The sequence below is a fragment of the Lissotriton helveticus genome, chromosome 4_1 (genome assembly GCF_964261635.1).
Source record: "Lissotriton helveticus chromosome 4_1, aLisHel1.1, whole genome shotgun sequence".
Taxonomy (NCBI): domain Eukaryota; kingdom Metazoa; phylum Chordata; class Amphibia; order Caudata; family Salamandridae; genus Lissotriton; species Lissotriton helveticus.
The window spans coordinates 1,898,694,960-1,898,716,909 of NC_136063.1; the positions used below are offsets into that span (position 1 = coordinate 1,898,694,960).

Sequence of the window (21,950 nt, forward strand, 5' to 3'; positions counted from 1 at the left end):
AACTTTAAAAATCTAAGAGGCGGCAAGAAGACCTACAAAGGAATGGACTATTAATTGACAGTTGAAAACAATGTTCAGGTGGGCCACACTGGATGAGCCAGAGTTTGTTAAGTGGTTTTAAGGCGACAAATCATCACAGCCAGCCAGCGGGAGATTTGCTGCTCTGTCTTTCCCCAGCGATTTAGCTGCTCGGCTTACAAATGTAGTGAACCGGATGTTCAACTTTGTATTTTCTGAGTTCCTGGCAGCTATTATGGTCTGAAGACATGTGTGAGGTCAAGTTTATTCCACTCCTCCCGCAATAGAATCCTTCTGTCATTGAGCAAAGAGGGCATGTGCAGCCTACATGCTCCATGCTTTCAGAGTGGTAGCCGCACTCCCTGCATTCGGTACGGACACAGGGGTGCTGCCATTCTGGCAGATGCTTTAAAATAGGACATTCGCCCAACGACAGGGCAATAAACTTTAGCTTTCAGAAAAGTGAAAATGTGCTTGATAAATAAGATGACTCAACCCCCGGTTTGAGGTCAGAAATAACGGCCCAGGCATGTTTCCTTCTAGATAGTTTAGCCATGTCGGAATGAAAAGACCATAGCCAGAAACTGTGCTTGATTACGGTCTTTAATGCCTGTTGAGATGGGTTTTTTCCCCAATATTCTGTGACTCTGAGTAACTGTAGGGAGTGGGCCAGATGGCGCAGATGTTTTTGACTAGATTTGCTGGTCAATATTTTGTTCCAAAGTTCGGCCTCCAAACTATGTTACTGGGACCCAGGACGTAGGAAAGCAGGGGCCCGAGGAAGGCAACTGCTGGAGACACAAAAAGAATTCAAATAATGAAATATAGTACACGAGCATCTCAGGTGAACACATCAGGATAGGTGCAATGCAGTCTGGTTGGACAAGGGAGTGAATAACAAATACTTCAGGACTTCGGTTTTTAACTTGTGGTCTGGGGACTCCTAGGTGGTAGCCAGGTCTACTCAGAGGGTCTGCCACGGTTATACAAATTCAATAATATTAAAATTAGTACAAACCACTATGATCTGAGGACCCTTGAGGGTCTGCAAGGGTTACTCAGGGGGTCCGCAACGGTTTAAAAAAAAAAAAATTTAAACTGGTATATTAAAATGAAGTCTAAATAAAGAAGCAAAATAGAAAATTCGAAAAATGTATATGTATCAGATTGAGAATTAAACAAAATATTTCAATATTTGAGCATTTGTTTAGAGTATACTTGTTTGTGCAGTTTTGTTTATTGTTTGAGGTACATACAATTCATTGAAATTACTTAAGCCAGTGATTCCCAGCTTCCAATAATGACTCAGTGAGGGTCCTCCAATTCCAGCAATGATTCAGTGGGGTCCACAGGAGTCAAAAGGTTAAGAATCGCTGCTTTAGGGCAAAAGCAAAGACACAAAGGAATTCGAGGGACCGCCCACAACACAAAATGAAAAGAGGAAGAGGAAAAGGAACAGCAGAATCGTGAAGGGGGTGGGGTTGTCAACAACTGCAACAGATTGAAAATGCGGTGAGAAATGAGAGGCAGCGATAGATCTTGCCACGGGGGTGGCGGAGAAAATAAAAACGGAAGAGGGTGGAGGGACACTGCGGTCCTAATAGTAGACATTAAAAAGCAAGCTAACGTGTTCAAAGAAAAAAGGTTCGAGGAATGGAGTTTGTAGTTCAACTTCACAAAAGAAAAACTCGAAAATCAAGCATTTACTCTGTCGTTTCAGGACAGTCACCGTCTGTGAAAAATTATTCCCATTTACAAGCATTGTATGTATTTTGATCTCGTCGATATCCGGAATCCTCACAGCAGATTAATGTATACAAATGTTGAAAACCCCTGCTCTACGCACTGCAAACTACTGCTGCATAAACGACTAACCCACAAAACAGAGTATTAGAGTGGGTGATGTCCAAAGTAGAAAACGCTAAATCTCACACGCATCAAATATTTTGAAATTTAAGTCTTTGCAAAAATATATAATACCCAACAAGCTTTTCATTTTTATTCCTTGATTTACCTGCTAACACTCAAGAGCAAATGAACATATGTAGCACTACACGCAGTTCATGTAAAAGAAAGATTTGTAACCAGCCAAGTTGGATTGGTGGCAAAGTACATAACCATGAATGGCACAGTGAGTAGGAAGTACTACTTTTGTATAAGTCTTGTGATGAGGTGAGCGTATCTGAAATGAGCCCAGCCGAAAAATAATCCAGGTGGGTAGCTGGAGATATGTGATTAAAATTGTGAATCGCACTTACTAGGCACTGCATGCACTAGTTCCCTCGTTCAAGTCACAGCTATGGTTTCATAGAATGAGAGAATGTGGTGTGGATGGCAAGTCTCCTACACAATCATAAGCAATATATAGACTCTGTAGGAGCTGGACAAAAGATGCATGTTAAGTGAGTCTTAAAAAAGTCTTAGGAATATAAAGTGCAGTGCTATAAATATACGACCGAGGGTGAAAGACTCAGAAGTGTTGCCATACCAACTTTCAAGACACTGCTATAAACTGCAATACATGCTCTACGCCATGGATACTCAAAGCACGGCACTTCCTGGTCAAAAGGAACACTGGGCTGCTGTTTCTTCGACTCCTCGGCACTAGCAATCGAAAAATGTTAAATAGACAGGCAATCATTTATGTCAAGGTTATTTGGTGTTAAAGAAAGGACACTAGGGAGTCCTGGGCCTAACTTTTACAAACGCCTTCATTTGTAAAGACATCTTGCAGCAAACAGTGTAAAATGATGGCATTCTCAAAACGTGTATTTAATTTAACATGTAAAACCTTTTCACCATAGTTCAAGTGATTATATTAGTGCATTGAGAATTCATATTTTAAAGTGATAGTTTTCCAACATGAATTTAGAAGCATTACTACTTCCACCTACAATGACAAAAACGCCAATCGTGAGCTAAAGAGGCAACTCAGTTCTTATGTGCACTTTCTGGGTAGCCTGAGTTACTATTATATATGAAAAGCATTATAGTTTAATGAATCAAACACAGGAGCAGGTTTTGTACAGTGCATACTCTGAAATAATGTATTTCACGGTCCCTATATAGGTGATAATGAAGAAAAACGAGGGTGTGTGAAATGAAGCAACTGCCTAGGATCACACAATTTGGAAAACTGCTTTCATATTGCTCAATTCAGCCATTAGATGTATATCCTTTGCTTCGCCTAAATCCACCTTAATACCAATTCCCTCCAACCTTCTCACCCGTCAGCCATTCAGGTGACATCGACGTGGCCCTCGAGCACATCATAGATCTAACTTTTGGGCCCTTAGGAAAATGTTTGTGAGCACCCATGCTCAACACAAATCTAGCCTCACCTGTTCGAGTCTTCAGGCACTAAAGTAAACTGCACTACATCCACTGAGAGGGAGCGCCTTCAGTAGAGAAAAAAATCTGAATCTAAAAGCAATACATAAGAGACAAGATTGGTACAGAAAAATTGTAGTCTTTCCTTCAATTTACATATACAACTAGGTGCTCCAACCAAAAAAAAATGTTGTTGGCCAATGCATTTATTACAATATCTTATTGTATCTTGGGGAGAATATGTGGTCTGTGGAAAGGATGGATTGTTTTTGTATTTTGTACCAAACTGAAAGGTGTGCAAACAAGTAGAGCCAATGACATGATAAATATTTCTTCATACTAGTCAGTATCATCATTTCAAAACGAATAGTCTCAAGCCAGTTGCCTATTCCCCTCTGCCCACCATGCACTAAGCGCCACTGCTTGCTTCTGCCAGCCTGTTCAAACTCTTTAAGAGCCTGTTCCAAGCCTCAGCCTCTCTTAACCCTTCGGTTTAACTATTATAAAACAGGCTCAACCGTGGTATACCCATCATAAGAAGTGATTCATGCAGAGTGTTCCTCTCTAATTCGATCATCCAATCGGAGGTGAACGATAGCCCTTCTTCTTCACCTAGGTTCATCAACCTATCAGTTCAAGAGCCTCATCCAAAAAAGAGCACAGGCGCACAAAGGACTGCAGCATCAGATCAGGCATTCAAGTGAGTTACACCTACCCAACACGAAAACACGGAGAACTGCCAACAAACCAGTGTGTAAGCACCAAGGAAAACATGGAGCCTGCAGAAGACCCAGTTGCTAGTGAAGTTTCATACACAAATATATAGGAAATATTGTATTTGGTTGCTTTCCATTTCACGAGCATTCATTGAATTGTTCTGAACTCGGCTTGATGTTTTACTGGACTGATAGACAAAAACAGAAATCCTAGTGTCTGAATAACATTACAGAGCTATCGGCTACTTCCTTCCAATACTTTTGCATAAAACAAATCCATAGCATACCACTCTTTTCGAAATAAAGACTAAATTGAAAGGAGTTTTTGGTTTCATCAATTGTGTAACCATATATAATTTCTAAACTATATGTCTTGGTGGAAGTGGGCGTATTCTTCTGGCACAATATAAATAAAAAATTGTTAATTATACAATATTTCTCATTTTTAAAACCAAAAGAAAGCAGACACTGCATGCTAGACCTTTCTTTCGCTTACACACACACACAAAGACACACACACAGAGGTCTAACAAACGGTAAACATTGAATTAAAAATAATATTTTCAATATACCCAAATCTCACAACCAAAAATAATGTTTAAAATGTATACTTAAAAATGACAAAAAAATGCACGTTTTGAATTAAATGTCACCATTCACGATTCTTCGCCAAGATAACACCTCTTCCCCAGCCTCCACATTTGTTTTTTTATCGTACTTTTAACTGTAACAATGAAAAAGATATCATCAAATACAAATGGCTATGAACAATCAAAGATCGAACCACAAAAGCATTTCACAACTGTTCAAAATCAGGTGTACACAATGTCCAATAAAGGTACCTATTTCACTTTGCTGAAACCCAACACACTAATATACCAACTGAAAACCTGTGCACAAGACCAATTGTTAACAAAAAAATGACAAATGAATAAGAAGCAATGACAAACCCCTAGAAGTTGGCAACATTCTTTAAAAATAAGTACTTAATTAGCAAGCGGTAATCTTTTAAACACATTTAAAGGGTCCACACGGTTACAGCTCGTTTCAGAAATGGCATTTACTGTCCGAAAAGGGGAGGGAGGGGGACAGTTTTTAATTAACTAGCAATATACATGTAGATACTTGCTATATAGACTATACATATTTTAGTCCATTCCCTTACAATCTACTGTGTGTGCTCAGAATAAATCAGGACTGGTGCAACGTCCTTTTGTGTAGCTGCACATCACAAACACCACCACCACAGAACTAACACTGGGTTAAGAAAAACAACACGGCAATGTCGCCGAGACCTATGCAAATGCTGCAGGCGACAGTAGTGAAATCCCCGCTTTCACTTACATGTACGCTGGAGACAGTGGCGAGGACCTGGACGCCTTAAGCACGGGCACCGGGAATTTCCACATAGCTGGAGCGCTGGCTTTCCATCTCAATGGCATGTTGTCACCAGGGCACTAGAGTGACAGTTAACAGCGTTTCCATAGCAGGCTGGCGGCGCGGGCTCCCATCCCACACACGAGTGGCAGGACTGCTGCAGCTCCGCCGCTGCCCCCGAACCCAGCTGGCAGTGTGTGCCAGGGGGGCTGTCGGGCTGCTCCTTTTAAATCCGCCTGTCCCGCCTGGCGAGGGAGCCCCGAGCCCGGCAGCGCACTGCAGCAGCGAGCCTGGCGGAGGTGCAGCGGGAGGCGCGCGGCGCAGCTGCTCCACCTGAGCGGGGACACTGCAGCACTGCTCCGCAATCTGCACCTTCAGCACTAACCAGCCAACCCTCCCGCCCCGCCGACCCACGCCGAACAAAGACAGGGCGGAAAACAACGTACCTACTCAGAATGCACTTGTCATCCTCCGCGCAGTCTTCCTGTGAGCTGCAACAATGCCAACGTGAGATGAATCTCAGCATAGCCCTGGGCCCCGGCGAACAAATTCAGCAGCCCCGCTCCTCCCAGGGCACAGCTGCGGCCACACGGCGCACGGGGGCCCTCGCGAGAAGAGCCCATTTAAGACAGGACGGCCCGTCCACTCCAGGTCTGAAGAGGCAGGACGCACCGGCGCGGCGCCCAGCCGCCAGGGTAGGCATGCTCTCCCCCAGAGCAGGCAGCCCTCACTCCCCGGGTCTCGAGCCCCCGCACTGAAGACGGCGCCGCGGGAGCGGGAAGATCCGCGTCTGTCGTCTGCGGTGCAGCAGCATCGCCCTCCTGGCAGGGACGCTGTCTTCGGCAGCCTAATTCGATGCCCCCTCCCCCCTGACAGCGCGCAAATTGCTGGAAGTACTGACAAAGCAGACGGCCGCGCAGGTGTCCAGCTGGGACCGGGCTCGGGAGCGCTGGGGTCTGATGGGGGACCCCCAGGGGCTCCGAAGATTGACAGGGGGGCTTGAGCCAGTAAACAGCAGTCCAGGCACTTCATCAAAGGAGCAGTCAGTGCACGGAGAGTTCAAGGTAACGGCCAAGGGAGCCTCGCAGCACATGCCCGTTCGATGATTCAATCCGTGCTAGGGGGCTGCTGCCAGCTAAACATAGAGGGTACACATTCCCAGGCAGTGCGTGCCCGGCTGCTGGAGGCAGCAAGGGTGGGAAAACATTAAAGTAATCAACGGAATACTTCGAATTATGGATTCACAGGATTGCGTTTGAAAGGACTGGTTTTGGAGACGCACACATATGTCCCCCCTCCCCTCGGTCTCATTTATTCGACCTCTTTAAAACGCACAAATGTGCGCAGAGCCACCGATATCAGCTGATGCATGGCAGACCAAGCACAGGGGTCCAAAATACAGCGTTCTCCAGAGGAATCAAGCCAGAGGCAGCAAGAGGCAAGGCTAAGGCATGAAATCATGCTTATTAAAGCTTAGATTCACAGAATTTGACAATAACCCAAACAGAGGCGGAAGCAAAAAAAAACAAAAAACGCATGTCCTCCAGTCTGCAGAAAACTCGATCAGTTGAATGGATATATATATATATATATATATATATATATATATATATATATATATATATAACACATCTACAAGGCATAGCGCTAAGTACCACCAAACAAGTACGTCAATGCAAGTGCCTGCACCAGAGTGGAGAAGTTTGTTCCTCACAGCGAGGGATTCTTAGCCAACCGGGCATCCTTCCTGGTGATGATGCGTTGCCTGGACGAACTTTCTAATGTCAACGGTGCCTCAAACAGACATACTCAACTGCACTTCCAAGCTGGGCCACTGCCACCATCACCAACGTGTGCTTGTGTCCTCGCATTTTAGTGCATCCTGCAAGTCCACATAAAGTTCCAAAAACCATTAGTGTATTTGTATATAAATTCACTTAAGGGAACTTGCAAGACCCTTTGGTGCTGTCATCTTTTTACACTACACCGTATGTTATTTATTTGTCCCCAGCCGTCAAATAAGGCAGGAATCTGGCCAACTAGGACATGTAAAAAAAGGTCTAATTGGTTCAATATATAGCAACTGGTGCACTGAGAAACTAGATGTGTGGTCAATTTGACCCACCAATAGGAAGGCTGTAGAGTGTAAAGTGGAGGTACAGTGGAAGAAGGAGAGGTGATGTGAGAGAAAATATCCAAATGACAAAGTGGAGTCTAATTATAGGAATTATGTCCCACCACAAAAGCACCATTATGGTCCTAAGCTCGGCAGCTACCCGGATACCCAAGTACCCCATGGAAGGGATGATGAAGAGATCCTTGTGGATGTGCTCAACGAGTTCTACACCTATAGCAATAACCAGGATACGCTAAGAACTACTGTAGGAGATGGTCAAAAAGACCTGGAATATACATGCTGCCTCGGGTCCAAAAGATTGTGTGAGATCCCAGCATGGAGACAAAAAAGGCAATAAATGGCTTAGGTATTCAAAGAGGTGTCTGCACCCATTTTTGCCTTAAGATGGGGACAAGACTCCTTCAAACTTGATTAGTCCACCTCCAAGGGTGTAGAGGGTTTACACAAACTCTGCAAGACCGTCTCCTTGAAATCAAACACTGTTCTCCTGGGGAAATAAAATAGTGGCTTCTTCTGAAAACTCAAATGTTTATTCTCAGACCAATTTCGCAAAGCACCGCATAATCCATGAGGAGCAGCTAGCCAAAGACCTGTCTCATGCAAAAAGTAAAACCAAGAATGCAGTTGGTCCAAAAAGAGCAAATTTCCATCATTTTAGGATCAAAACTTGCCAAATTATCCATATGACCTACGCACCTTTCACTCTCCTTTGATAGACAAGAAATGAAAATGCCATTAGGACTAAACCTCCATAAGCCCACTTAAGTGTAAAAGTAAAAGAGGACGCAACATTAAACACAAATATATATATATATATATATCTTTAAATTAAACACAAACATGTCTTGGTCATTTGTCGCAAAATCCTTGACTGCAGCTGGTCACAAAACCCCTTGTACTCAACCTCAACAAAGCTACAGTAATTTTTATGGCGTATAATAAACACAGTGTATACCACTAGTCTTAATAGATATCCAAATTCCATCTTTTGTACTAACATGAATGCGAGCAGGCACCATAATAAAAATGAATAATTGTATCAAGCCTAGTGACAGAGGTGCCGACTTTGGAACTGGAGTACGAGATTTGAATCCTGGAATCAGATCAACTTCCTGTGATTCTGGGCAAATCACTATTTCCCAGTCACTTAAAAACATGTTTAATGTGATAGGGTGATTTTGTAAATTGCTCTAATATCCCCCGGCCAAGCTCACCATATATAAAATTGGAAAATAAACATACCTGACATTTCTGTTATGTTAAAATTCACTTGTATAGCGCACGTACACCAGGTTGGTTTCTTGGCGCTTCTCTGAAGGGTTAGGCTAAGATGTCACTAGTATGCCTGTTTGAATAGTCATGTTTTTATCAGCTTACGGAAGCTCATGAGATTTGAGCAGGATCTGATCTCAAGGGGGAGGGATTCCAGAGTTTGGGGCCTAGGATGGCAAACCTAGCCCCCCCCCAGCACGTTTTAGCCTGAAAGGAGGTATGTTCAGGAGGTGCATGTGGGCGGATCGTAGATTGCGGTGGGAATGTATCTGTTGATCGAACTGATAATGAATTTTGGGCTCTTACTGTTCAGGGATTTTAATATAATGCAACCTGCCTTGAATGCGCATCTCTGGGATACTCTGAGCCAGTGTAATTTCTTGAGAAGAGGAGTAATATGTTGACGATTGTTTTCTTGAAAAATCAGCCTAGCGTCCTGGTTCTGAACCATTTGGAGGCGGTGGGTGAGATAGGCCGGGATGCCAATGTAAAGAGAGTTGGCATAGTCGAAGTGTGATATCACCATAGCGAGAACTGCCTGTATTTTCGCTTCCTGGGTGAGGAACCTACTGATTTTTCTTATTTTCCTAAGTTGAAAGCAGCATGTTGAGATCACAGACCCAATTTGATTTTTCAGGGTGAATTACTTTATTGATTATGGCGGATGTAGAGGGGGCGGGTGGCTGACCAAGTTCTTTAGGCCAGAAGTTGGAGCTCCATGGGTTCCGTGCGCCTCCTCTGAGGATCACTTCCGTTTTATCCGGGTTTAATTTAAGGTGGTTGCTGTTCATCCAATCACGGATGAACAGCATGGTTTCCTGGAATTCAAGGATGGTGTTAGGGGAGTCGTTAATCGGTAGTATCAGTTGGAAGTCATCTGCATAGTTGAAGGTTTGGACTTTCCTTTCTTTTAGTGCATGGATCAGGGGGAGGAGGTTTAGATTAAACAGATGAGGGGAGAGAAATGAGCCCTGGGGAACGCCACACGTGTTCTTAATCTTAGGGGTTGTGAAGTTTCCCAGGCGGACCGCTTGATAACGGTTGGTAAGAAAGGAGTTTTTTCCATTCCAGGGCCGAGCCTTGGATTCCTGCATCCCTGACACTGTCGATCAGGATGTTGTGGTCGACCGTGTCAAAAGCGTCAGAGAGATCCAACAGTACCAGGGCTTGGGGAGCGCCTCCATCTGCTTTCTCTCGCAGAGAGTCCAGAACTGCCAATACCACTGATTCGGTGGAATGAGCTGGGCGAACCCTGCTTGGTGAGGGTCCAAGTAATCTGATTGCTCAAGAAAGGTGGAACGGCTTTTGGCTACGTGGGCTTCAAGTAGTTTGGCCATATAGGGGAGCAGTGAAATAGGACGGTAGTTGGAGAGAGTTCCGGGATCTGTTCGTGGTATCTTCAGGAGGGGGATGACGGACGCCTCTCTGAAGGCCTCGGGTATGTATCCCTGGAGTAACGATTTGTTTAGGAGGGTCATGGCTGGTTCTGGGCAGGCCGTAAAGGCTTCTTTTAGAATCCAAGGAGGGCAGCCATCCCTGGGGGAGCCAGATTTTACCTTGATTAGTAGGTCTGAGAAGACTTCTTGATTCATCATGGGGACTTGTTCTAGCTTTTATTTGTTTTTGGGTTTGTTTTGACAAGTGGGCTTTGTACAAATGGTGATGCTTGCTTTGATGGTTTTAATTTGATCAATAAAGAAGTTATTCAGGGAGTCACATAAGGATTGCAAAGGTATGATTTTTAAAGTAACTCTGTCAGGGTTAGATACGTTATTGATTATTGAGAAGATATCCTTGGATTGGTTTTTGGAAGTGATGATTTTACGTGAGAAATATTCAGACTTTGTGGTCAAAACAATTTTTTTGTAAGTTCTAAGGGCTATTAGATAGGTAGTTTTGTCATCAGGTGAATATTTGCTTCTCCATTTCCTTTTCGCTTGACGCACTGTAAGCTTTGCTTTTTTCAAATCGTCGGAGAGGACTGTAGCGGGGCTGCTAGCCTCGACACTCAGAAGTTTTATGAGATTCAGTAGCATAGTAAGGATGTCACGAGCCCTCGCGCATGCAGGGAAAATGGCAGTTTTACAGCTTTTGGGGAAGTAACATTCAGCAATTATAAGGGCTCAATGCCCCCCCCCCCCCTCCCTCCAAGGCTCTGGGCTTAAGTGCCACTGCACCAATTGTACCTACAACTCAGATTAGGAGACATTTTCATAGAAGATAACTTGTTAAATGTATTCACACCATGGCTGAAACTATCAGCAGTCAATGTAAAAGGTGGCTACAAGGGATTTCATTAATTGGTTATTTAGCTTACATGTAACGTCTGTTATTTACAGGTTTGTTAAGCAATTGAACCCAGTGTATCCGTAGGATTACTCAAGATATTAATCAAGGATTTCTTTACAAAGCAACACATTGAATGTAATATAAAGAGACGAAGCCCACAGCAGGAAAGGTTATGTTTGAAATCAATTGTATTGATATAAATCACAAAGTGAATTCATGGGGACAAGTAATAGAACAGAACTTTGGATAAAAAGTCATGAAAAGCAATGTATAAACATTAAATCGACAATTCATAACATTAACATCAGCTCCATAGATCAATGAGGAAAACCAAAAACTTAAATGAATACTGGTATCCTTCGATGCAAAAAATGGCGGAGGAGTTGATGCTTTATGTCGACGTTTCGGTCTTGTAAGTGGTCATCTATAAGACCATCATCAGGACTAAGTTTTCATCAAATAAAACCCCCTACGTAAAAATAATTACATACAATTAGTTGATGTAATGATCAAAACAAAACAAAATAACATCAACTAGCTATTTACATCTTTAACCTAACAATACTGCTCTGTGTGTCGCATCCTATTGATGGGACTCTAAAAAAGTCATTGGTATGTTCAATTAAAAACTCTCTACTTAAGTCAGCTTGAATGACATAGTTCACCTGCAATAAAGTCAATTCCAGTTGCACAATCAACTTTATCTTTTTCTAATAGAAAGCATTTCTTAAACTCAAAGTTGATTTATGATATGGAAAGATGTAGTCTTTCACTCACTTGAATACACACAAAGTGTGGGGCCGATCTTCGGACTGGGCAATGTTTCAAACTGGGAATAGTTCTCCAGTGGGATCTATAGAGATGTGTAAATCACATCAGTTCAAGCGTGTGATATTTGAGAGAAATGTTCTTAGACATGGTGTGCAAAGTTTGGAACAACATACCTGGTGTAGCTCTTTTATACAGTCAGAGCTTATGTGATGGCATATCGGTGAAGTTATTCTATTTGTAAGTCGGGCGGTGATAGTTGGAGTACCTCCAGTGAAAGAATATATTCACTTGCTTAAGATGTAGTTTAACCGATAAATTATGCCTATAGGCTGTTAATGCCTTGTCCACTTAAGCATGTCTCAATCTTAACGCGCTATCGTTTCAGGAGGATGTTGGTTTTTAGGCGCTGCAACAGTTATTGTAATGCGTCAAAAAAAGGCTCGACATTTTCGCAATTATATCGATACATCAAAAGATCGAAAATACACATCTCGGCCAATTGCTGATTTAATCATGCACCAAGCTGATGGTCTGGTATGATTTAATCTGACCAAACTTTATGTTCACAAATGTGGTCAAAAGCTAATTTTATGGCACGTTTTTGAGTGCTGAAAAAGCCGTAAGGAAATGTAAAAATTGCAATTACATGCTTATGGTGACACCAATGGCTGCTAATACAAGTAGGCAGGACTCCATAGCGCCGTAGCGCTTAACAAACATCGGATACCACATCCATTATTAGGTCGCCACCATATCTTCTCTAAGTAACAGTGACTAAATACGCGCTGCGTTATAAGTCCGTCTAGCCCGATTACTTACTTCAATACGATCAATAAGGAAGATATGTAGCCGCTTCAGTATCTCTCAGCTCGCAGTCTCTAGTTGCAAGGACAAGACTGCTAGGAGCCAGGGGGCATTTTAAACTATGTGACCCGGAAATAAAACATCTGAGTATCGGTGTTTGGCAAGTGGTGTGTTCTATGAACGTATCGGCCATCTTTAAATGGAGTACCTATCACAACGAGTGCCTAAAACATCTCATGTATGCAAGAACAGTTATTGTATTATCATCTAAATCGGATAATCAGTGCGTATATTTAATGTTGGTTAACATATTAGACTTCCATCCTCTATTGATCGTGTAATGCAGGCATAGACTAGTAAAGTGAAACTTGAGATTCAATGTATTTCCTAATTGCATCATGAGGACTACATACAATCGTAATTCATTTCATTATACAAGATGTTTAATCTTAATTGTAACTTTTGAAGCTTAATGCTTAGTTGACAATTTAAAGTAATATACATATGCGGGCACTTTTTATGGGCCTAATTCTCAGAACACCCCTCATTCATCCCATAACTAGTTCATAGAAAATGCAAAGGGTTTGACCTATGGGATAATATAGGTATTTCAACAGTGGGAGACCTTTGGGACAAGGGGGGTGTATTACCGTTTGATCAGCTCCGACAACAATATCACCTAGGCCCTACGGAGACTTTCCGCTACGCACAAATACGCCATGCGCTGCTGGGGGCAATACCACAAGACACTGACGTCCCCTCTCGAAGACCGCTTACTGACAGATCACAAGCCCAGAAGCGCCACGTCTTTCACATATCGCAAAATAATTAATAATTTACCAAACCTGGCAATCCCTCTAAGAGATAGGTGGGTGGAGAATGTAGAGGACATAGATGAAACAGAATGGCAAGAGGCACTGTCATCACCTAGGGAAGTAGGAATACCGGCAAGGCTCCGATTGGTGCAATTAAAGATCCTACACTACACATACCACACTAGAACTACGCTGCACAAGATGGGGAGAGCACAGCATCTATTTTGCCTCAGAGGGTGTGGGGAGGAGGGTTCCTTTTTTCACACAATATGGGACTGCCCAGCACTTGCAGAATATTGGCGAGCAGTTCTTCGAACAATGTCCCAGGCACTGAATGTATCACTTCTGCCAGAACCGCGCAGGTGCCTCCTAAACGTGTGGGAACCGGATGATTTGTCACGTCCTGGGCAGGCTTGGGCTATGCTAGGACGCATAGTAGCGAAACGTAATATAGCACAGAAATGGGGGGCGGTGGAGCTATCTTTGCTGGATACTTGGTGTAGAGACATGGACCTCTATATGTTGACGGAGAGGACAGTCTACATAAATCGTAAGTGCCCCTGGAAATAGACCAAAATATGGGCAGCATGGAATACATACCGGGGAGATATCTGTGATCCAATACCAGACTCTGATGGGGACAGTTCGGAAGATGAACCCGGGGTGGAGTAGAGCGACAGTTTTGAGCAGCTTGCCCGGGGTAATGCTCGTTGATATCCTATTGCATGAGGGGTCGAAAGTTGATAAAGGTCAATGGTCATGTATCCTAATTGTACCATATACTTATGAGCATACTGTGATTTGTGCCGATGTTTTGAATGAAAATAATAAAAACAGTTAAAAAAAAAAAACATTGTGACAAAGTGCGACACCTGGAAGAAGATTGATCTGAGAGATGGCCCACTACGAGAACTTTTCTGTCAATAGGAATAATGGAGAGAAACCCGTGCAATTGTAAATAAGGCTGCTGTCTTATTAGCCTGCACCGTCAACACTCTTCATAATTCCACTTGCAGAATGACTTAAGGTCTCCAGCATATTTACAGAGAGTTATTTATGCAAGGTTCCCGAAATGGAATCCCCAAGCAAAATTGGAAGAGTCCAGCACCAAGCTTTATGATACTGAATAGCATATGCTGGAGACCACAGAAGTTTCTGGGAGCATGAAACTACCTACTTCAGGTCAGAATGCAGGTTGGGTTTACCAGCAGAGACTCTGAATACTAGTCCAGTAATTAACCCTGTGTTATGATAGGGGAAGATGCTGAGGAAGCGCTGCCGAGGAAGCACTGCTGACTCATATACAAGAGACCATTCAAATAAAAAAATAGAAGCCCAAAAGTCCCTAATAGCAACAACTCTCTCCAAGGTGCCTGCAGTCTCTTCTTCGGGCAAACATTATATTTGAGTGAAGGAAGGTTCTTGCGAGTCCAATGTCTAAAATAACCTCAATAACACTCACAACGTAATTTGTTTGTTTGGCTAGACTGACGCTTTAGACTGCTTTATACTTCAAAGTGTAGTGTAGCTCCTATTTTCCCAATAGGCTCTGCGCATTGGAATAGTACCTACAGCAGTAAAGGCCTAGGCCAGACGTTAACTAGGTCTACTACTGTCGATACTAGACTTAATTTTTGGGTTTGCCAGCTAAGCTCAGAGTTCGCTAGAAACTTTCTCGAATGTTCAAGGAAGGAATTAACTCCCCTGATTAGACAAGAAGGGATTTAGTTTCTGACAACCATAGAACATGACAACTTTGCTCTCCCCTAATCAAGAGTCAATCTCAAGAGTCGTGTGAGCACAAGGCAATTATTTTACTCAGTCAGTACGTGCATTCTTAGTCTCATCAGAATGTAGAGAAAAGGAAGAGACGGGCGTGTTCAATAAAAGATGTTATTTATTGATCAGTCTCTTTTCTCGTACAAGAGAAATGGATCGATATTATTGCAATACTTATAGTTAAGTAAAGTGCATACATTAAAAGCAATAGTATAAAATAATACTGTAAAAACATTGATATGGTTTCTGAGCCATATGATGTTTAAAATGATTAAAATATATTTACATACACATATACATTTGACTAAACGTACTCAACTGGTGTTTCTAAATACGCCTACCCCGTGTACCTGACCTAAGTCTAATGCGTGGGCGGGAATAGAAAGTTACAGTTTAAGTTAAGTTTGTTTTTGCCAAGTGAATAACTAAAGAATTCTCTGTGAGGGGTTATTCAGTTCTGTACCTGGAAGTTAGGATGAATGAGGAATGGTATCTCTTTCTCTGCTCTCGATATTCCAGGCTGCCTGCGAGGGCTGCCCAGAAGCGCCGGTGCTGGGTCTCTCGGCTTGAGATAGCAGCGCGTCTCTCAGCGCGTCAGGAAGGCGGGGCTGCTGCCAGCGGGGTCTGCTTCTGCTCTCGGCTTCGGCAAGTATGGCTGCTCCGTCTTGTCACCACGCGTGTGTTTGCATAGGGCAAGGTCGGCAATATTTATACCTTAAATGTGCCGAGATTGACGTAAGGATGGACATAGGTACGTCAATAAAGATGTCATACGACTTGCTCGTTAGCACATTCTTTACTAAAGTTCTCTGTGAAATCAAAACAATGGCCGCACGGATTGTCCAGGTTGTCATAGGTTTGATTTGTTATGAGAACGTCGTATGCCTTATCAGGGGCTGGAGGAATGTCGCTTGTCTAATTAGATCTCAAGCGTTATGACCTAATCAGATAACACGTTCCTGTGCCGTAGTGTGACTGCGTCAGATAACGGTATCTGCATCATGGGGGTTTTTCTTGCCTCATGGGCTGATTGTTAGTTAACTTGATAGTTAGTTTAACCAGAATAGGGTCAGGAATAGGGGGACTGATTCAGAACCTATAGAAATACACGACACCCACTCCACGCTAACTATGGTCATATCTACTAATCTATGCATAGTATAACATAGTACAACATACTATAGAGTATAGTGTATACCTTACCACCCCAAAATACATAAATGCATTTCGAAATTTTCAAATATACTGAAAAATTGCAGTCATATATATTGTATGCACTTAAGCTATGAATTAAATGCAAAAGTAAACACACATTTTTATGCATTATTGCTTATTGGTATATGAGAAATACACATGAAATGGCTCTTAATATGGCTATACAGAAAGGAAGTTCGAGACCATTTCATCACATAATAAAATATTTGTGAACATCCCAGCGGGCAGCTAAAGTCTATAAAGTATCTAAAAATAGAAATTTTAGTTCTCTAGGAATAGTTTCTTACTTTAAGCAGAAGATCAGTGTCCCGGGAAAAAATATGTAGAAGAATATTTTAAGGGGCTTGCTGAAAAAAATTGCTGTCCGTGAACTGGAGTGAAATTGTTCATGTGACTTTATTTTTAAAGTTGAAGGCCGAATTCAGGGAACGCCGTGTGCGAGTTTACTCAAAAGTCTCTATTTCTGTTCCGGAGAGAACATCATATCATTCAGGCTTTCGAAAAAACTGTCAACAGCTTCATGGGAAAGTTCCACTAAGTCGGAAATAGGGGTAACCATGCATTCGTGCGCATGATTGTCTCCATTGACATTCTGATTTGCATTGCTGACAGAAGGTCGTACCTGTTCGATGTTGCTTTCATCTTGAACTTCACTACTCTTCAATCGTAGTGGTGAAGATTCCAGGAATGCCGTCATCAGGATTGGCAGCCTTTGAGGGCAGCACAAAGCGTGAACCTTGGTAGGAACCAACAGTGTATCTGCATCCACTGGCGCATCCGATTGTAGCGTCAGACAGGTGTCTAACACGCATTCTTCTCCGCATAGCAGACACCTTAGTACAGGTAAAACACACCTTTGCCACATTGGTCGAAATGATAGAAACCAAGTCATGTTTAGGTCTCTAAGCCGGGAGAGTCCCAGGATTTTTGATATCCGGTCCCGGTATCCAATGGCTAGGATCGTGTCTTCCATTGTCGCGAGAGTTTGATCTGTGACATGGGTTGCCATAACGAAAAATAAGGACTAGGAATAGGATTCCTGCAATTAGTCCCAGGATCAGGGGAAGTCCGCCAAAAATCGAATGGACGAAATCTGGAAAAATACCCAGTATGGCTTTGAATGGTGTTAATGCCATCGAAAATACGGTCTTAAATACCTTTGAGACCCCAGTGGTATCAGAAATATTTAAGATTTCGCTTAGGATTTCCGCGAAATGTACGGGGGAATTAGTTGATAATAATGTATGTATCTCTGCAGTCGTCCTTGCGACTTGTAGATCATACGTTTCTTTTGATGACGTGAGCCTTGTAGGCGTCTGAAGAAGCACTGTTTTCATTCTGCTTAAAGTGTCTATTCGAATAGAAGTAATTTTCAAACTGGGCCATGCCCTTGCCTCCCTGTCTGGAAAGGAGCTGGGGAATAAAGAACGTCCACAGCACTTGACCTTCGCCGTTGTAGTGACTAGATAAGGAGTCCCGGGCATAAGACTACAACATCTGCGGTCTACAATAAGAATGTAACTCCCATTATAGAGTCTTTGAAAGAATGGTTCTATTTCAGTTGCAGGTGCGCCTTGCTGGTGACATGAAAGGTTGTATGAATTCCCTTCACAGGCTCCGTGCAAACTAATACCGTTACACAGAAGCGTGCCGCTTAGTGACATAGCACAATTGTTGCCACTAAGAAACACTTTCTGTCCTTTATTACTGACACATGCATGTGAATAGGGCAGGTTCCAAGTTGTTTTAAGGTACCCCTTTCCCAATTTCTCGTACATGCCAGCCTGTATATATTTTTGGCAGTATTGAAACCTGAAGGTTGAGATTGGAATATTTATGATTCCGTGTATTATCCATTCACTGACAGGTCGTTCTGACATTGTCATTGGTAATCTTTCTAGTTTTTCAATGCTCAAGATTGTATAATCAGCACCCTTTTGCGCCATACCGATTTGTCTATCAGTAAGGTTAAAGATTTGGAATAGTGACGTTGTGTTGATTAAACGCCAAGGCACATAGCCTGAACGCAGATTTTGTAACGTCCAGCCAAGCTGTACAATGGAACGCAATTGTGACTGACCATGTTGTAATAACAGTAAGTCTTGAGATAGTATATCGATTGCTGAAGACACAATGCTGTCCAATGAAAAAATTCTGGAGGACAGAGTCATTAACCCATTGTCCACTACAGAAAGTGATTTTTCCAAATTAATACGGTCAATTTCCCGTATTCTTTCTGCTGTCTCAATTTGAGTAACCTTCCAGGCCTCATTGTATGCTGCATATACAGAGGCTGCTATGAAACGCTTTTGACGCTGTTTGCGTGGTCCCATTATGAAATCACGCAAGTCAACACCATCAGTAAGTAAAGTTAGGTGTTGCTTAATTTCAAGCAGTGTGGAAGTCTGTAGCCATTGAAGGCATAATTTGCCCACACTGTAGGTTGTTATTATCCCTGGGTGATGTCTTTGGGGATATCTAGGGTCTGGCCTGGTCATTTTGAAACCCTGTGTTTTATTCAGGAATCTATCTTGACAGTTATTTGTATCTGTGGGCCAGATCAACCATTGTTTCCAATCAGGATGTGTTCTGTTTTGGTTTAGTATATGGTTTACGTCTATCTCTTCATCTGTATCAGAGCTATTGCTGAACATTGTTGGCTTTGGAATAGACGGTTTAATTAAATCTTTGATTTTGGCTAAGCCAAGACAGGTGGTTTGTTGAACAGTGTCATTTAAAAATATCATTTGTTCTGGGATCATGCAGGCTCTAAACAAAGCTTCTATACCCTGTACTTGCCATTCTTTTGTACCCCAAACACTTTTCAAATCAACATTTTTGTCCCAATAATCAAATCCAAATGTATTCATTTTTTCGAAGAAAGAATCTGAATATATCAATTTTGTGTTGGTTATCATGGTTTTCATCCCTGTCTTGTTTGACAATTTAAAATAAAATGTTTCAGCATTACTTATGTTAAAACCTGAAAAATATGAATATTTTTCATACACGGTTCTAGAGCTCCCTTTTGGAGGTGTAGCACAATGTTCCCATTGATTATAATTTAAAACATTTCTAGGTTGTGCAGATTTATGCAAAAAATGGTTACCATAATGGTTATAGCAATACATACTATCATAATTTGTAGAACCTTGCAAATAATCATGTTTTGTAAATTTAGCAGACATTACTAAGTCCGACATCATATTGTTGATGCTTTCGAAGTCCCAATCATCAGCAAATGAGTTTGGTTTTGCAAAATCACTCAAGGAGATCTTGATTTGGTGTGGATATTTCAGGATCTCGACCGGACCATAAATTTCATAGTCTGTGTTGTCCCAGGCTACCCCACCAGGTATAGGATTGGCTGTGAAGTTGGCTGAAGAAAGTTCTGAAGAGAGTTCTCTTTTCTCGACGTGTGAAGATGTGTGTGGTTTGAGGATCAAGTTGATGTTCTGACTTGCTGTGTCCATTTTAGCATATTTTCCCTCAATGAAGCGTCCCAAAGTAAATACCATGATGAGCCAAAGTATGAGGATAAATGCACCAAAACCCACCCAAAATTCAATCCATGGAGAAACCAGATATGTTTCTTTCAGTTGTTTCAAAAGTTCCTTCGCTTTGTCTTTAAAGGATTTTGATGATGGCTGTGTCTTTGATTCACTGAGGCTTTCAGAGGAATCATCGAAGTTGATGAAGTACCCGGATGCAGTTCTGTCAATTGTTCCAATTGCTTCAGGATTTTTGTTTCTTGCATTGTCACTTGGTACTTCATTGTAGATTGGTGTGTCTCTGCTAAATGTTTTTATTTGGGTTTTCAGAGGTCTTAGTTCTATTGCATTGTTGCATAGTCCTTGTTGTTCTTCTGTAGGCGTTTCGAATGTGATGAGCCTCTTTGTTAGGACCTCTGTACTGGTAGCAAACCTTGGTGTTCTGCTACTTATTGGGAGTCCACTTGGCCTACTGTTTGTTATCGGCCACATGTTGTGGTTTTACCAGGTCGATGGATACAACTCTGTTCTCCTTTTTTCCAGCAAGTGGCGGTAGTACAACTGATCTTGTCCCGTTGACAGACAAGACAGGAACTGCTTTTCTGTAAGAAGGCCCAAATTCCTTCTTTACCGCGATCTTCTCCCTGACTAGATCCCCGACTTTTGGAATCCAGACAGGTCTTGCTGGGACAGGTGGTGATTCTTCAGTGGTTGTTGGCTGTTGTTTCAACTGTATGTTGCTCAGGTCTTTTCTTGTCTTGTTTAAGTCCTGTAAAATAGCCAAACGGTCTTTGACATCAAAGGTTTTTTCTATTACCACTGAAGTCTGACTATCAAGGTCAGAGATCAACATCCTAGTTCCGAATAATAATTCGTACGGACTGAATCCCTTCAGAGAATTTCTTGGCAAGTTATTTAGACTACGTTGGACACTTATTAGATGTTTGACCCACCCAGCTCCCGAACCTAATATCCTTTCCATTATAGATTGCTTTCTGCCTTGGTTTTTTCTTTACACCATCCAGTACCCTCAGGAAGGAAGTGAGAAGATTCCCGCTGGGCTGTGCTCATTCGGCCATGTTTCCCCCCCAGGCTGGATTGCCTGAGTGAAAACAATGGTCGAACGTAGCATGCTCTTAGCGTATATGCCATTTAGACTCGCAAATCTTGTATAATAGTCCGGACGTCAGCCGAGTGCTGTGGATCTACATTATAAGTGGAAACTAGTCTGTATATGTTAATCGCAAGCCATTCTTTTTACTGGTGATATTATCTGCCTTGATACGACGAGGTATTAAACTGCTTCTCTCCCCACTGCGATCTCTGTTGCAGTTTGGGCAGTTTTTTACAAACATGGTGTAGTGCAGGCTCATGCCTGGCCACCAGTACCGTGATTGTAATTCTTCCAGAGAATCTTTTAATTTAAGGTGTCTGAGACCCTCGCCCATGTGTGCGTCTGCGATTAACAAGCTTCTCCTGTCCATGTTTGGAATCACTCTATCCCCCACTCCAGGGATTCGAGCAAAAGGGACGGAGTTTGCATCGATTATGTATGTATAATTGAGTGGATAGTTGATCGGTAACGCTGAGCAGTCGCCTTTTGATGACGTTTTCACCGCCAGCAATGTTTCACCGTCAATGTATTTTAATGTACGCTTTTTTCGATCTACGGGAGCCGATTTAGTGGCTGCCGCTGCGGCTGTTTCAGCCAATGAATTCCCTACAACGTGAACGCCATCAAGTTGATGACTCAGTGAGTGAGTCACGTGAGTCTTTGGTAGTTCTTTTTGTAAAAGAGCTATTTGTTCCCAGAGCAGTCTTTGCTTTATTGGTGCATCTGTGTCATCCTTGTAACCGTTCTGAATCCATGTCTGCAAATCCTTGTTATACGCTTTGACGCAGTAATATGAATCTGACACTATAAGTGTCGGGAATT

General features: G+C 42.4%; 1 protein-coding gene across 4 annotated transcripts in view; it reads right to left on the reverse strand.

Annotated features, from left to right (window-relative positions):
* Positions 1-21,950, reverse strand: part of KLHL13 (kelch like family member 13) — a 427,425-nt gene that overhangs the window by 265,256 nt on the left and 140,219 nt on the right. The window contains exon 1 of one of the 4 annotated variants that reach the window (XM_078688539.1): positions 5,888-5,990. The exons of 1 other annotated variant lie outside the window; for it this stretch is intronic. In XM_078688539.1, coding sequence (XP_078544665.1) covers positions 5,888-5,967 — 80 coding nt within the window. In that variant the 5' untranslated portion in view covers positions 5,968-5,990. Of the gene's footprint in view, positions 1-3,359; positions 3,470-5,408; positions 5,522-5,887; positions 5,991-21,950 lie in introns of those variants that run through there. 2 more of the 4 variants (XM_078688538.1, XM_078688541.1) reach the window with 2 other exon arrangements.